This window comes from Macaca fascicularis, chromosome 17 (assembly GCF_037993035.2).
Source record: "Macaca fascicularis isolate 582-1 chromosome 17, T2T-MFA8v1.1".
Lineage (NCBI taxonomy): Eukaryota > Metazoa > Chordata > Mammalia > Primates > Cercopithecidae > Macaca > Macaca fascicularis.
Window position 1 is genome coordinate 5,694,014 of NC_088391.1, and position 17,910 is coordinate 5,711,923.

Below are 17,910 nucleotides of genomic sequence, written 5' to 3' on the forward strand. Positions count from 1 at the left end.
TCTGCTTGCCTTGTGTTAGGATTACAGGTATGAGCCACTGCGCCCAGCTGTTTAGTTTTTTTTTTAAATTGTGGAACAGCAGGCTTTTTTTTTTTCTTCTGGGCTGAAAATAAGTAGATTTAACTTACATACATAAACATTGATGTGTATGCATTAATGTACATATGTTACAGAGGTACATACACTGGTGTTCCATTTTGAGTGGGGGTTCTGATGTTATGCCGTCATGGCTAAAGGTAGGGTGTGTTAGAATTAATAAATGGAATTCTAAAGGAAGGCTTTTGGATTTTAGGAAACTGGTTCGATTTATTACCAGTATTAACCAATATTTTATTTTTCTCTTTTTCAGTGTTACGAAATGGTGTGTGGCATACCATTGTGTGGAAAGAGGTAAAAACGAATTTTAGAGACGCACCAGTACTATTGGTTTGAAGACACGTAATGAATGGCTGGTCTTGACTGCAGTATGAAGTTTGCGTTGAGACATGGTAGAGTTTTCCGTGAGGTCTGCTGAGACCCGAGGCGTGTTTACTCTGTCCCCTGCCCCTTCTAGTAAGGGTCCAGTGTGTCACTTCAAGCTATGAACTTCATCGCTCCTGATTGACATTTCTGAAATCTCAAAGTATTTTCTAGTTTCTAAATCCAATTTGAGAAACATTTTCCCTGGTCCTCTGTTGTCTTAATCTAAGTTAAAGTTTATTTTTGTTTTTAGCATTTGTGATTCTCACTTCTAACATTTTTGGGTGGAAAGGTCATTAACTACTGAATGGTGGAATGGGGGTAAGAAACCACCCCGTTTCCATTCTAGCACAGCGGTTAGCTGCTCTTGATAATAGCAAGGAAAGCTTTGCCTCCACGTCCCCGGACGTGTGAGGTTTAGAGGGTTGAAGAATGGTGTGGTTTTTTGGTTGTTTATGGTGATGAGTAGAAAATTTAGAAGAAATCTGCCTTACCATCTGGGTATTTTATATCTGATAAAATGAGTGTTTTAGCTGGATCTTCTTAATGGACACAGGATGTGTTGGGGGATGACTCTCATAGCCGATTAACATGATTTCAAAAGAAAACAACATTTTACAAGGGTAACTTGAAATAGTGTTTCTTGCTAAACATTTAGTAAACAATGTTTTTAAATGCCTTTTATAGTGTTTTATATCTGAAAAATGCCCGTAATATGATAACTGCAGCATTTGCTTTAGTTTTCATTTTACTTTACTTTGTTTTAGGAGAATTCCCCCACCCTTTAAAGAAATTTCTCCTTTATAAAAGTGTTTTGCAGTAACACCTTTACCTTTGCAGCAATCTTGAAGTCCTGTGTTGCAAATGTTCATCAGCCTCACGTTTGGAAAGGTCATGGTTCTTTGTCAGGAGGTTGGGAATTCTTGACACACAGTGGGAGAAACGCTCCCAATGCTGAAGGAATTCAAGGGTTCTCCCAGCACTGGGAAATTGCCCCTCTATTTCTCTAGGGTCCTTCTGTGACTCCCTCCCCAGAAAGGTATCAGTATCAGCTAGAGTGAAGAATGATTTGGATTCTGAGGGCCTGACATTACTTGAAACAGTAGAAAATGGAGTGATGGTCTCTGATTGATGGTCCAGGAGCTGACGGCTTTGCAGACTCCTGAAACTCATGACTGTTTCCAATGTTCACTTGGGAGAAAAAACAATAACAAAGAAACGCCGGTTCTATATTGTACCACATACATTTTTATTTCCATTTAAAATGTATATACTTGTTTCATTTCAGTGGAGCTCCTGGCATGTGTTAGAGATTGTACTAGGCATGGGAAGAATGAAACACAGCACTTCCCTTAAGGAGTTTCAAACGTCAGTGGGCTTCCCAGTCACCGTCCGCAGGGCTGCTAGAACCCAGATGGCTGGGCCCCATTCCCGGCCTATCTGATTCACTGGGTCTCGGGTGGGGCCCTAGAATTTGCACGTTTAAACAAATTATTAGTTGAGGCTGAAGCCGATGGTGTAGGGAGCACACTCGAACCATCGGTGTCCTGGGAGAGAGAGGGAACTAACCTGTCGCAGGGCACTTGTTGAGCTCTGTGTAGGAGAAAGCGTCCACCTTGGGAACAGCTGGGAGGGGGCACCTATCTAGACGCAGTGGTTCAGATCAGGAAAGTCTGCCCTCCAGAGACGCTCTAGTGCCTCATGAAGGGTGAATCGGGGGTAACTAGCTGCGGAACTGTGAGTAGTTCAGTGTGAGGATGAGAATACAGGAGAGGGCAGAGATGTCAGGCAAGGGGGAGCTGGCTGTCCTTAAGGTCCCCCAAATGACAGTAATCTAATCTGAAGTGCTGAAGCCCAGGTCTGCCGTCCCCTGGGCTGTAGCTGAGTCAATGGTGAGCACCGAGAGGCAGCTCTCATGTGGATCTCAGTGACTTTGATTGACTTCGAGAGGATCTTTCAGCTACTTCCTCAAAATTAAGAGACTTGAGGAACTCTCTGAGGCTAGAGTGGATTCAGGGATCTGGAGGGTTTCTGTTCCCACTGTACTAATTCTTTGAGGGAGTGTTGCACACACAAGGAACAATCACTTAAGCACATGAAATAGAAAACCATTTCCAGGCTGGTCACGCTCACGCCTGCAATCCCAGCACTTTGGGAGGCTGAGGCGGGTGGATCACTCGAGCTCAGGAGCTCAAGACCAGCCTGGCCAAACATGGCCAAACCCCATCTCTACAAAAAAATACAAAAATCAGCCAGGCATGGTGGTGCGTGCCTATAATCCCAGTTACTCAGGAGGCTGAGGTGGGAGATCACTTGAGCATGGGAGGCGGAGATTGCAATGAGCCTTGATCGCGCCACTGCACTCCAGCCTGGGTGACAGAGTGAGACCCTGTCTCAAAAACAGAAAACAAACAACCAAAAAAATTTTTTTTCAAGCAAAATCCAAGTAAGTCATTTCTCATGTACATAAAACTTCTTAGTACTTGGTTACTGGAATATGAATGTTGCTTTATTTAGAGAGTAAAGATGAGAGAAAGCCATAATTTCTCTTGTCCTCCCACTTGGAATTTTAAAAAATCCACTGCCTTGTTTCTTTGGAAAACATGACAAATTTTCCTTTCGAGTGATTTTTTTCTTTACTAATTACTTCTTCTGATTTTTATATGTAATTAAGCTGTTCATATGAAATATTTTTACTTTTATTTTTTTTTAGACAGAGTCTCGCTCTGTTGCTCAGGCTGGAGTGCAGTGGCGCTGTCTCGGCTCACTGCAACTTCTGCCTCCTGGGTTCAAGCGATTCTCCTGCCTCAGCCTCCCAAGTAGCTGGGACTACAGGTGTCCACCACCACGCCTGGCTAATTTTTTTTTTTTTTTTAAGTGAGATGAGGGTTTCACCATGTTGGCCAGGCTGGTCTTGAACTCCTGACCTCAAGTGATCTGCCTGCTTTGGCCTCCCAAAGTGTTGTGATTATAGGCGTGAGCCACTGCACCTGGCCCAAATAGTTTTACTTTTAAAAAACACTTTCAATTCACATAACATCCCTTGCTTTTGTACTGGTGGTTGTTAAAATAGCTTTGTGGCATTTTCCCCAGACACTTCAATAAACAACTTAAAGCACCAGTAGGATACCTTTCGGTAAATTTGCCTTTTTCCCAGCGGAAAATTAAACATGGGCACCTGCTAGCTTCTAAGATCTGGTAGTTTTTCACAAGTATCATATCACTTAAAATTCCTGGTTTCTAAGGGAATAGTAACATGGCTAGAATAGGAAATCGAAAGCATAAGTGCTCATTTTGAGCTTTGCAATTATTACTGTACTAGGAATGGTCTTCTAGTATCATCAGAGAATTCTAATGTCCTTGACCTTCACACTCATCATGTCCTTTCAGTTATGCTCCCGCTGATGGAGACTGACATTTATATGGACCTGCTTTATGCTAAGTGCTGTGTATACTTCCTTAGTCACTGCATTCACCTTACAAGGCCGGTGGCGCTGTTTTCCTGTTTCAGACGTGAGGTGCTGGGGCGCTGAGAGGCGAAGCAGCTTGCCGAGATCGCAAAGCCAGCACACGGTTATAAAGCTAGGATTGGAGTTAGGCTTGCCTGATTTGAAAGCCCCGGTCCTCCCCACCCTGGTGCTTTCTGCGATGTTACTGAAAGGATTTGTAGACACGTGGCGGTGGTGCCGTTTTGGAGACCACAGCCCTCTTCCTTGGCTTGGGATCTTCTGTCTGGTGGAGTCTGTTCCCCAAGGTGGTCTCTGACTTTGGCTGTGATCCTTTTTCTGGGAATTTCTTGAGGCTGTACAAATCTTCTCCATTTTACATGGTGTATTTCCAGGGGGCCTTTTAGGCACACTTTTCATGGGTGAATTTCCTGTTGCCTTTTAATCAGAGCATTGGTCTTCTGTGCAGCTTGCCAGTTTTGAATCCCGGTTCTAACGCTCAGTGGCTGTATTACTGTGATCAAGTTATTTTGTTTTCTGCATCTCAATTTGTAAAACAGAGAAAAATTTACGTGTGTTAACTTAGTTGATCCTTACAGTCACTCTATGAAATATGTGCCTTTATCTTCATTATATCGATGAGGAAACTGAGGCACACAGAGTTTACATAACTTGCTCATCGTTACACAGCTCATCGGGGGTGCAGTGGGGATCGAGCCCAGGCATTCGGCGGGCTCTGGCAGGGTGTGGGTGACCATTCTACCCTAGTGTGTACAGCTGTGGAAATGCTCAAGTATTTGTAAATGGATGGGTAATTGGAAGAAAACGAGAATTTATAGCTGTTCTGACTCCCTCTCCCTTTCCTTTTTTATTAAACATCATTGCAAAAAAGGCAACATTACCAGTGTCTGCATGGAAGCACTTTCCTTTTGTTCTTGTCAAGGAAAATAATTTGGGCTTCTACATCTTAAACTTCATGGCTTAGTTATATAATAATTTTTTTCGTCAAATATTTAAGCACCTTTTTCACCATGTGTGTTTTGTTTCTTTTCTTTCATGCCTCTTTGTCCTCGTCCCTGGCTCTCTAGGTGGCAGTGGGAGACATTGTGAAGGTCGTCAACGGGCAGTATCTTCCAGCAGATGTGGTCCTGCTATCCTCCAGGTTAGCTGTGCTAGCGGGCACCTTTTTTTTTTTTTTTGCAATAAATGTTAAGAACCATAAAATATTAAGCAGTGACTGGAGCAATCTTGAGCTACCTGTTTCCTTCTACCATCCTCTCTCTGTCCCATTCTTCCATTTCTTGTCATTTGCCTTCTCCTGCCATGACCCTTGGTTTCTTTCTCCCATTCATTCCTTTGTGCTTTTTCTGAACTCTTTTGTGTGTATTGTCTCCACTTAGTCTCCTGGCTACTTGGTGGGTATTTCTTATTTATGGGGATACTGAGTCTAGAGCAGTGGAGGGGTCTCCGGTTGCAGCATATCCGAGATTTCAGAATCTGTTTCTGATGGGCCCTGCCAGCAGTCTCTCCTGCAGAACCCAGTGCTGCACTTTAATAGCTGTTCAAGAACCACGGGTGTTTTCTCAGTGTAATCGTGACCAGCAGATGGTGTTTGCTCTTCATCTGTCCATGTTTTGCCCCTTTTCTGTCCTAGTATCATTTTCACTTTCTCTAGGTAGTTTTATTCTAGGAAGGAATCATCACTCAGTGCAATTCTTGACTTTTTTTGGGCTTGATGCGTGAAAGTTTATAGCTAGGAAAGAAAGCCAAAATTAGGACGAGAATTGACATCTATTCTTGAATTCAAGATTAAATTGTGTGATGTTAGGACTATAACTTCCTATATTTATACACTGTTGGGAATCATAGATACGCAGGCCGTTTGCATTTTCTTTGATTGCAGATGGCATTTGTTGTATTGAAGTTAATCACTCATTGGATTTGAAGCCTAAGCATTAATTTTCTGCTTGAGATAATGGATTTAAAAATAGGACCCCAGGCCTATGGAGAGGGAGAAAGAACCAGTAACACAGGGCAGGATTTGTATTTGTCCGTATTCATTGACAACAAAGAATCTCTTAGAAATATTAAAATATTCATCACTTGATAGTTCGGACTTTAAGTCTTGGCTGTGACCCTAGAAAATTTTGTGTGTGTGTGTGTGTGTGTGTGTGTGTGTGTGTGTGTGTGTGTTTGGAGACAAAGTCTTACTCCATCACCCAGGCTGAAGTGCAGTGGCTCAATCATAACTCACTGTAAGTTCAAACTCCTGGGCTCAAGTGATCTTCCCATCTCAGCTTCCTGAGTAGCTGGGACTACAGGTGCATGCCACCACACCTGGCTAATTTTTAAAATTTTTTTGTAGATGTTGACCAAGCTGATTCTGGAACTCCTGGCCTCAAGCCATCCTCCCACCTCGGCCTCTCAAAGTGCTGGGATTACAAGCGTGAGCCACAGTGCCCAGCTAGTTTTTCTTTTTTTTTTTTTTTACCTTGGTCTTAATACGGGATTGCTTGAGCTGACATCATGTTTCCAGCATGCTCACTATTAGTGTCTGAGTGTGTGCTGTGTGTGTGCTGAACAGCCTGTTGAGGAGGTTGTCCCACTTAATCTTCCCAATAACCCTGGATAGACTTCCTTTGTACATGACAAGATTGAGATACAGAGAGACTAAACAATTTGCTGAGGCCTTAGAGCCCATAAAGGTAGTGCTAGGGGATTTTACTTTAACTAGGGTTTTTTTTTTTTTTTTTTTTGTTTTTGAGGCAGGGGGTGGTTAATCACTATGTCAATGTAGCTAAACTCAAAGATCAGAAATAGAAGTGTAATATCTGTTATGCTTATTTTTATTCTTTGAGTTTTCTGTCTTTAATGCTAGGTGTTTTGATTAAAAAGTTGGCCTTAAGACTGTAAAAATGGCATAGAAGCAAAGCCTTGCCAAGCCTATGCCTTGATCCTTCAACTCCCCTGGCTGTTGTTTTCTTCAAAAAATGTGTGTTTCTACTGGCCGTGCCTTGGGCAGCCTTTTCGGTCAGGCCCAGCCCCAGACTTGAAGGATTGCCTGAACCCAGTGGTTGGGTCTGAGTGGGGACATCACGTGTTTTCCCTTCTCTTTCATCTTCAGTTCATTCCTGTCTTGAGGCTCAGCAGTCACTATGTGGGGCTCACAAGGGGAGATCATCTGGGCAAATGACTCTGTACTCGTGCTGAGTCCCAAAGACGAGTGTGTGTTTCCTTTTTCATCCATTACTCCTACTATAGTGGTTATTTATAACAATTTATTTTGAAGGGCCAATCAGCAGACATAGATTCCATAATGGAGATTTTCTAAGCTGTGAATCTGTGGAAAGGACCTTATGAAACTTGGCTCTTTTTTTCTCTCTCCTTAGTGAACCTCAGGCAATGTGTTATGTTGAAACAGCTAATCTGGATGGGGAGACGAACCTTAAAATACGTCAGGTAAAGTCACCTCTGATGACTTGTGTTGTTATGGTAGACACAACTGCAAATGTGGTCCCCACACATCTTTTTCTAGAGAAATAAAATGTTCAGCCACTAAGGGTTATGCCTTAGCCTTAATGGAATCTATGGGAAGAATATGCCATTTATGATGAGAGAGAATATGTAGAGAGCTGGAAAAAGCAGGCTGCATCAAACTGTAGGTCACGAAGGGTGTCAGGCCTTCATGTAGCGTCTTATTGAGCTCTCTGCCTGTGATGCTGGAGAGAGGGGACATCTCAGCGAAGCTGAGTGGCTGGGAAGGGCACAGCTTAGTGGACAAATGGAGCAGAAAAGCTCCACGTACCCCAGTTTACATCATTGTTTAATAAAGATTCTAATCCTAGAGGGTGATATAATTAGATACAAAACTTCCGTGCCTTAAAGAAAACTATTCTTACCATATATTTTAATTCTAGAATTACGAATAGTCTTTTTCTGGTTCTTTTTTTTGTTTTGAGATGGAGCCTCACTCTGTTACCCAGGCTGGAGTGCAGTGATGCGACCTTGGCTCACTACAGCCTCTGCTCCCCGGGTTCAAATGATTCTCCCACCTCAGCCTCCTGAGTAGTTGGGACTACAGATTCATGCTACTACACCTGGCTTAATTTTTATATATTTTTTAGTAGAGACGGAGTTTCACCATGTTGGCCAGGTTGGTCTCAAACTCCTGAACTCAAGCGATCCACCTGCTTTGGCTTCCCAAAGTGCTGGGATTACAGGCGTGAGCCACTGCACCTGGCCAAGAATGAAGAATGGTCTTTAACATAAGAAAATTTTAAGCATTTTGACACTTAAAAAATGTTTGCTGCTTAAAGTTGAATTCAGCAATTCTGTCCATATATCTTTCTTTTCTACTGTAGATATTTGCTTTAGACTTTTTTTTTTTTTCCATTTAAAGAAGAGTTACAGCCTGGGCAACATAGCAAGACCCTATCTCTACAAAAAACTTTTAAAATAGCTGGGCATGATGGCACGTACCTGTAGTCCCAGCTACTTAGGAGGCTGAGGTGGGAGGATCGCTTGAGCCCAGGATTTTGAGGCTGCAGTGAACAATGATCGCATCACTGCACTCCAGCCTGGGGGACAGAGTGAGACCCTGTCTCTTAAAGAAAAAGAGAAGAGTGCTAGATAGTGTAAACTATTGAAGGGCTACTCTATTCTATCTTTATGACCAGTGTTAGCATACAGTTAGTAGATTATGCTTGCTGTGAGGTGCTGGGGTATGTTAATTCTTACTTGTGCACGGATGTCTCCAGCACAGTGGTAGAATCTTAACTTTCAGCTTCATGACATTCTTTTGCCACATTCGCATTAGATCCCTGTGGCAAAAGCTACTGGAAAAGGCTGCCTTGAGGGGCTGTCAGTTTGACTTGTTAGCCCCCCAAATTATTGCACTGGAGATGCCTTATTTTTCCTTTTGATTAACCATAGGGATGCTGAATGGTGTCCCTAAGCACAGAAGATTGTGTTTGACTTCCTCCTTTGGTTTAATCTTTTAGGGTTTGAGTCACACTGCTGACATGCAAACACGTGAAGTTCTGATGAAGTTATCTGGAACTATAGAGTGTGAAGGGCCCAATCGCCACCTCTATGACTTCACTGGAAACTTGAACTTAGATGGGAAAAGGTATTACGTGTCTTTTCTTCATTGTCTTTTAAACTACGTGACTAAGAATTACTGGAGCTTTGGAAAATGTGTTTGTTTCCTAGTTTTGTAATATTTTAAGACAGTGAGATTTCATACCCTTTCCATTAATTTGAAGGCTTCCTTAAATTTAAGAAAAAAACCCTGAGCCCAAGGGCCTCGGATGAGGCTCAAAGCATGTGGCATATTCTTTCTGTGCCTATTCTCTACTAGGCAGGAGAAATGGTTTTAGCTGCATAAAATTGTCCAGAAAAGCAGAGGAGAGTTATCTGAGGTGTATACAAGCTAATACACTTGTTACAGAAATATGTGTGTGTGTGTGTATGTGTGTGTGTGTGTGTGTGTTTGCTAACCTTCTTCTAAGGAGCGTTTGTTTGTTTTTAGAAAGTTGATTATTCTTCCTTTAGAATATTCAGTGCCCTCCTGTCTATATTCTGTTATCTTTGTCCTTCTGGCATTTGTTATGTTGTTCCGGAGTTGTCTTTTGTTCTGATGTTGGGGAGCAGTTTCTACCTTCTGGCCGTCTTTTGTCTTGTGCCTCTGGCCAATGCACCCCCGCTAACCCTGTAACCCAGCCTCTTGGAGTGTCCTTTATATTTTGACGACCCAAGGCTTGGAAGGACCTGATCATGGGAATCAACCCAAATGATTATAAATATGACAGCTAAGTGTGGCTGCTTCTTGGTTTCATGTAGCATACAGAGCTATTCTACGGGTTCCCCATTTTGAATTTCTCAGTTATCACTCAGGTCTTTATTTACTCATTAAGTCATCCTTTAAAACATTGATATGATAGGTTGCTGCTTTTTAAGATTTTACTCCCTTCTAATAGTCTGTAAAATATACTAGATTTATTTTACAAATAACAACAATAATCATACTTCCAATAAGAATACTTACTACAAATGAGTCAGCTTCAGTTGTTATTTTAGCAACTTCCTTTCTGGGTGTTGAGTTTCATAACAAGATCATGAGAGATATAATTCCCTGTAATGTTTTATAGAAAAAACACTTTTGTTTGTGTAGTGATGAATGTAAAATAAAACTTTCTATGGGTCCTTTTGGGGTAGATTAAGCCAGTGATAACCTTTGTTGCCTGTGTTTCTCAGTGAAGTAGTTCAAATTGGAGCAAAGGGAACATTTGATTTATTGTGGGTTCATGTTTAAGGGAAAAACTCATGCTCATTTTCCAGACTATCATTAAATATCATTTAAAAAAAATTTTTTTTTATTTTTTAGCCTTGTTGCCCTGGGGCCTGACCAGATCTTATTAAGAGGTACGCAGCTTAGAAATACTCAGTGGGTCTTTGGCATAGTTGTTTATACTGGACACGACACCAAACTCATGCAGGTAAAACAGTTCTCTGCTGATTTCAGTCTTTTTTTTCTTTCTTTCTGCTTTTATTGACTAGAAGGTGGAAAATGCAGATGTTGCATTTAGGAAGTTCGAGTTTGTCTATGAACCTAAATTTGGAAAGGAACTGCCTTTATTTTATTTAGTTCCTTAGGTAGCTTCTTCTAGATTTCTGTTCTCTTATCTGATATTTGTTACCTTATGCCTGGAATTCAAATGGTCTTTGTTTTCTGGATTAGGGGAACAATCAATTCTAACTTATTTTATCTTCTGGACTTAAGTGGGGAATAGTTCTAACTTTTAAATTTCTCTTTCTAATTCTCCTCTTTATCCCATTAATTAGGATTTTATAGCAAATTGTCTAATTTAACTGAAGTTTAGACACTTTAAAATCAGTTATTTTTGAACTGTTTATTTTTCATATACCCAAGAAAAAAATGAAGTTAAAATGATTTTGCTCTTTTTCCCTGTTAATGTTTTTTAAAAAATTGTTTGTGAATTTATAGGTCACATTAATATTATGACATATTTTGCCAGACAGCTTTTGAAATTCTACATAAATCAGTGTCCCTATATGTCATTTCTTACATTTCTTTGGTATCACTTGGCATCTTATTTTTGCTAATGGTGGCTATTAATGAGAATTGGCTTTTCAGCTTGTCTGTTCTTTTGTATAACTTCTACAATGCACATTTGGCTGTATTTCTTGATTTAAAAATATTTAGTGACCACATACCAAGTCCAATGCTAGACCATACAGGTGCTTACCCTCGGGGAGCCAGTCGGGCTAAGGAGTAATATAGAATGACAAAGTAGAGGGAGAAATACTGGAATGTGTATCATTACTAAGGGCTGTCAGTATGTAGAGGAGGTCATTCAACCTAGGTTGGAAGCCAGTTGACTGCATGCTAAGAATGATTCCCCTGGCAGAAGCACATTTTAGATATGGAGCTAGGGAAGGGAAACTGTTGTGTTGATCTCCTCTTTGAGGTCAAATGATAATCAGATGAAAGAGGTAAGTATTAGAGGAAATGAAGCGGTAGACCCTGGTGGCCACCCCAGCTAGTAAACACATTGAAGACAGGGAGGAGGGATGGGATTAGAAGGGTTGAGAGACTCCCTGAAGTTGAAGAGGGTTGTTGGAGTTGCCGAGTGATAGGCTGATCAGTGGGTAGAATCTTGTCTTTGTATTTCGGGGGTAGAGAGTTTCTAGCATGGGAGACCTGGGAGTGACCCGTGGGAGTAGGAAGTCAAAGGCAGAGCTGTTGAAGGCCATTCGATGTTGACAAATAAGGATCTGAGAGACTAAGGCATTTGATGGGTCAGCGCTGTGAGTTTGAAGATGGGATAATGGTGAGGCTGGGCCAGAGAGGAATGCCGTGAGCCAGTTGTCAAGACTTCAGTGAGTGATGGGGAGCAACTGACAGGTCAGTAGTGTAGCCAAATGGCGTGAATTTTATGAGTGAGTTTTTTTTTTTTAAAACATGGCATCCAAGGAATAAAGGCCCAGAAGTATTACCAGGTCTTGAATATACATCCGGAAATGCTACCCTCAGAGGCCAAAGGATGCAGATGTCTGCTGGCGCACCCTCTGCTTGGGGGTGCTCAAAGGAGGCGTGTCCTTGACTGTGTGAGGCAAGGAGGAGATCGCTCTTGAGGGAGTGGGAGTGCAGGGGGAAGTTCAGGAGCTGGAAGGGTAGGGCCCAGGCGCCGTGGCCTGTTGCAGAGCTTGTGTGTTGAAGCAAGGCGGGAGTGCTCCACGGAAGCTAGGAAAATGAAGAGTTGGTGAATGCTGAGAGGCAGCTCTTGGGTGGATCAGGATTATTTAGTGTATCTGAGGTGTGCTTGATCCATCCGCCCTCCTAGGTCCTTATCCATTCACAAGGGCTGACTGGAATGCTTTAAGTTTATTGTTTCTGAGCGGCCTGCATATGGAGAATTTATCTTGATGAATAGTTTAGTGCTCTAGCCATGCAGGAACTCAGGAGGCTGAGATGGGTGGATCACTTGGGACCAGGAGTTTGAGACCAGCCTGGGCGACATAGTGAGACCCCATTTCAAAAAAAATAAAAAGAGTTTAGTACCCTGCCACCTAGAAAGTATCCTTTAACTCCCATAGTGCAGTGTCAGTAACCCTTGCTGAACACTTTGGGAGCTCTGCTAACCACAAATCACTACTTCTGGCTTTTTGTTTGTTTGTTTTTTGAGACAGGGTCTGGCTTTGTTGTCCAGGCTGGAGTGTGGTGGCGCGATCTTGGCTCACTGCAACCTCAGCCTCCTGAGTAGCTGGGACTATAGGCACATGCCACTATGCCTGGCTAATTTTTGTATTTTTTGTGGAGACGGGGTTTCACCGTGTTGCCCAGGATGGTCTTAAACTTCTGAACTCAAGCGATCCACCCACCTCGGCTTCCCAAAGTGTTGGGATTACAGGCATGAGCCACAGTTCCCAGCCTACTTCTGTTTTTTGTGATGAAGTGGCCGAGAGGTCATGGGTAGCTAGCTCACATTTGGTCAAGGCCCCAGTACTAGTTTTAAGATTGTGCATATTATAAATTTAAGCACTTTCCAACATTTCTTATACACTGGGTGTTGTTTTTTTTTTTTTTGCAGGTTGTAATATTGTTTTTCCAGAGCATGCATTGGTAATACAATGTATTACCAACTTTCTAGAGTTTTTGCTCTAGAAAAACAATATTACATGAGTTAAACGATCCTTTAACATGCTCCAGTCTTCTCTTCAGTGAGTAAGGCATGCACTGAGTTTGCATTCGGGGAGTGTGAGGGGCACTTTTCCTTGCCCCTAGGGGTGAGAAACCTCTTTGCAAGGCTTCTTGCTTGTTGACTGCTCCTGTATAGAATGATGGAAAACCCCAGAAACATCTGTGCTAGACCCGCTGTGCCTTTAGGGCTGAAACAACAGGTAAAAATAATGAGCTTTCAAAAGGAATATAATGTAACACACATAGCTGGAAGCCATCCTGTTTGTGAAATAACACTGTTTGTCTGTACTTGTGCTACTTGACCACAGAGAGGAAACTCAGTTGCCTTCTGGTTCTTCTACCCTTTTTTTTTTTTTTTTTTTAAAGTCTCTCACCTCAATGCCTTTTTTCCTTCAAGGTTCCTTCAGTTCATGTTTAGTTTACTTACCTGTAGAAATATTTATGTCTATTATTTCTGTTGGTTGATTCAATGGGAAAAAGAGAGATTATCACACTAATTACAGCAAACATAATTACAACAAATCATGCACTATTCTGAGTGATGCACATATATCAACTCATTTATTCCTCACAATGGCTAGGTGGTATTGTGCTCATTTTACAGATGAGGAGGCTTGTGGCATAGAGTAACCCAAGCTCACAAAACTAGTAGGATTCAAAAGACAGGCCGTCTGGCCGGGTGCAGTGGCTCACGCCTGTAATCCCAGCACTTTGGGAGGCCGAGGTGGGTGGATCACTTGAGGTCAGGAGTTCGAGACCAGCCTGGCCAACATGGTGAAACCCTATCTCTACTAAAAATACAAAAATTAGCTGGGCATGATGGTGCACACCTGTAATCCCAGCTACTCAGGAGGCTGAGGCAGGAGAATTGCCTGAACCCAGGAGGCAGAGGTTGCAGTGAGCCAAGATTGTGCTGCTGCCCTCCAGCCTGGGCGACAGAGCCAGACTCCATCTAAAAAAAAAAAAAATTAAATAAACAAATAAAAGAAACAAAACCCGAACAGTCAAACTCCAGTCAGTGTAACCCAGGCGTCCCCAGGCCCCAAGCCATGGACTGGTACCAGTCTGTGGCCTGTGAAGAACCAGGCCCCACAGCAGGAGGAGAGTGGCAAGCAAGCTAGTGAAGCTTCATCTGTATTTACAGCAGCTCCCCATCCCTCACATTACTGCCTGAGCTCTGCCTCCTGTCAATCAGCGGTGGCATTAGATTCTCTTAGGAGCGTGAACTCTGTTGCGAACTACGTATACGAGGGATCTAGGTTTCTCGTTCCTTATGAGAATCTAATGCCCAGTGATCTGTCACTGTCTCCCATCACCCACAGATGGGACTGTAGTTGCAGGAAAACAAGCTCAGGGCTCCCACTGATTCTGCATTATGGTGAGCTGTATAATTATTTCATTACACACTACAATGTAAGAGTAATAGAATTAAAGTGCACAATAAATGTGATGCACTCGAATCACCCCAAAACCATCTCCACCCAAGTCTGTGGAAAAATTGTCTTCTATGAAACCAGTACCTGACGCCAAAAAGGTTGGGGACGGCTTTTCTAACTAGAATTCAATTGCCTGTTTCCTCAGGAGGGAATAAAATATCTAAGATACAGGTCTGATTTTAGCTTTTTCAAAATCTGACATTTTGACCTGTTTCTATTTATAATTCCATTACACTGAAGTAGCAAGGTTCTTTAAGAATTTTATGGAAGAACTTATATTGCCTGTGGGAATTTAACCTAAAATTCCCTACGCTAAAAGCTCATCATTGGGCCAGGTGCGGTGGCTCACACCTGTAATCCTAGCACATTGGGAGGCTGAGGTGAGCAGACTGCCTGTCCTCAGGAGTTCAAGACCACCCTGGGCAACATGGTGAGACCCCTGTCTCTACTAAAAATACAAAAAATTATCTGGGTGTGGTGGTGTGCACCTGTGGTTCCAGCTACTATGGAGGCTGAGGCACAAGAATAGCTTGAACCTGGGAGGTGGAGATTGCAGTGAGCCAAGATCGTGCCACTGCACTCCATCCAGGTGACTGAATGAGATTCTGTCTCCAACAAACAAACAAACAAAAAACAAAAAAACCCCTCATCATTGATCATTGCAAGTAAAAATGTTCAGGGGATGGGAGTCAGGAGGCTGAGGTTGACTTTCCACAAAGTGTACATGTTGAAGCTTGAAGATCTGGGATTGTTCCTCTTCTGTTAGATGAAAGATAAAGTTTTCTAATCCTCCTAATTGGCCAGAATTCAGCCACTGAAAAAGATCAGAAGTCAATAACAAATGCGGTATAGAAATGAGGTTTATGGTAATTTTTTCCTGCCTGTACATTTAGTGAATATTTATTAAGAATGATGAGATCATGCTTCGTTTTTAAGAGTTAGGATGACCAGTCCTGGACCTGGCCTGCCAGCCCTTACCATGAGGCCAGACCTGCATGTGTCGTCTCAGTTGACCTTGATGTAGTAGTTGATTGATGATAAGTTGGCTTTTACTAATGGATTTCCATTTAGACTCCTGAGGAATTTTTTTTTAAAGTCCGTAAAGGATGAATAATTTAGAGAGATAAAGTAAAAGGGAAAAAAGTAGAAATAAAGGAAAAAGCTGCTGTGTTGTTTAGATATTTAAAGGACTTAGCTTTTCAGAATCACCAGTACAATCTCCCAACTCCTCTACCCCCAAAGAAAACTATGGGGAAATAGTATTTTTGGTTTGCCAATAGAATTCAAATAACAATTTCAGTGACGTGGTATACATTTTTCTTGGAGCTTAGGAGTGAATTGCCTCATGTTTTCATCTCAGTTTTATTTTCACATTGTGACTTTATTTGTATTCTTATCTTTGGAGACATTGTCATCCTAGCTCTTTTAATGATCAGATCAATGGAGACTAGTAAAGAAGAATGCTGACTTAAGTTTGGCACAAGTAAGTGCCTTACAAACTTTCAGATTATCCAAACGTGGCATATCAGTGTTGTCTCCTAAAAGCCCGGGCCTGGCTGGGTGCAGTGGCTCCCACCTGTAATCCCAGCACTTTGAGAGGCTGAGGCAGATGGATCATGAGGTCAGGAGATCGAGACCATCCTGGCTAACATGGTGAAACCCCATCTCTACTAAAAATACAAAAAATTATTCAGGTGTGGTGGCACACGCCTGTAATCCCAGCTACTTGGGAGGCTGAGACAGAAGAATCACTTGAACCAAGGAGGCAGAGGTTGCAGTGAGCCCATATCGCACCACTGCACTCCAGCTTGGGCGACAGGGCAAGACTCCGTCTCAAAAAAAAAAAAAAAAAAAAAAAAAAGCCCGGGCCCATGATTCATGGAAGGAGACCTGCAGGCTCATGCTGTGAGCCTCTCCCTGTCCAATTCCTGGCTTTTAATTTAAATCGGAAATTATTTCACCTCCAGGAATGGATTATAAATAATTCCCCTATGGCTTTCCTCTCTTCAGTGTCTCCTTCCCCAACCTGCGGTATTACTGTACTGGTTTCCTCTGGCTGCTGTGACAATTTCCATACTTTTAGTGACTTAAAAAAACAAGAGTTATTATGCTGCAGTTCTATAGGTCAGAAGTCTACTATGAGCAGTAGACTCCCTACGCTAAAACTCGAGATGTTGGCTGCTCTTTCCTGCAGGCCTCAGAGGGGAATCTCTCTGATCATTTCTCTGTCGCCACCTCTCCCTCTGAGCACAACTGGGAAAGGTTCTCCCTTTTGATGACCCTTGTGGTTAGATCGGATCCACTTGGGTAATCCAGGATAATCTCTCCCTGTCTCACAGTTGTTAATTTAATTTAATCCCATCCACAAAGTCCCTTTTGCTGTATAAAATAGCATACTCAGGCCAGGCACGGTGGCTCACGCCTGTAATCCCAGCACTTTGGGAGGCCGAGGCAAGTGGATCACCTGAGGTCAGGAGTTTGAGACCAGCCTGGCCAACATGGTGAAACCCTATCTCTACTAAAAATACAAAAAATTAGCCGGGCGTGATGGTGGGTGCCTATAATCCCAGCTACTTGGGAGGTGAGGCACGAGAATCACTTGAACCCGGGAGGTGGAGGTTGCAGTGAGCTGAGATGACACCACTGGACTCCAGCCTGGGCAACTGAGTGAGACTCCATCTCAAAAAATAAAATAATATAACATACTCGCAGTGCCCCACAAGTAGGATGTGGGCATCACTGGCGGGGGAGGGGTCATTTGTTTGACCACCACAAGTACCTTCAGATATTTTTTAATAAAATGACTTCAGGTGCATAACTGTCTTCCTCAAACAGTTCTACTGACTCTCCCATGGCTGAGAGGAGGATCTAGTCCCAAATTTTCCACCTGCACTGGAGTGATTCTTGAATCCAGCTTTAATGAATCTTTCTAAACTCTCCTGCCAACACTGGCCTCGGCTCCAGCTGGGCTGGTTTCCCCGCAGCAGTGAGAAGTGAGAAGGCAGGTGCTAAGCCTGTGATAAGATTGCTGTTCTCCTTCCGTTTCTCCTTTGCTATCTCCATCATTCAGGATGCCGCTCAGCTTTCTCCTGCCCAGCCCCTTGCTGACTCTTCCTGCTGCTCCTGCTTCTTGTTCACAGTTCTCCAAGAGAACTTTTTGTCCATCCACTTATTTTGAAACCCATTAATGTTCTGTTTTGCATTATTGATATGTATGCGTTTGTGTATGTTTTTTTTATTCCTCAAATTCTGAGCTCCAGGAGGGAAAATATGTGTTTTAGAAATATCTCTGTATATTTATTGTAGAACTGTGCTATTACCATGAAGGTCTTCTCTAGATTTTTAT

At 42.5% G+C, this 17,910-nt stretch overlaps 1 protein-coding gene across 5 annotated transcripts in view; it reads left to right on the plus strand.

Moving 5' to 3' along the window:
* ATP8A2 (ATPase phospholipid transporting 8A2) overlaps positions 1-17,910 on the plus strand; it is a 651,919-nt gene that overhangs the window by 166,888 nt on the left and 467,121 nt on the right. For all 5 annotated transcript variants that reach the window (XM_045376972.2, XM_045376974.2, XM_065533079.2 and 2 more), the window contains 5 exons: positions 350-390; positions 4,994-5,067; positions 7,295-7,364; positions 8,906-9,033; positions 10,291-10,402. In XM_045376972.2, the coding sequence (XP_045232907.2) occupies positions 350-390; positions 4,994-5,067; positions 7,295-7,364; positions 8,906-9,033; positions 10,291-10,402 (425 nt within the window). The remainder of the gene's footprint in view (positions 1-349; positions 391-4,993; positions 5,068-7,294; positions 7,365-8,905; positions 9,034-10,290; positions 10,403-17,910) is intronic.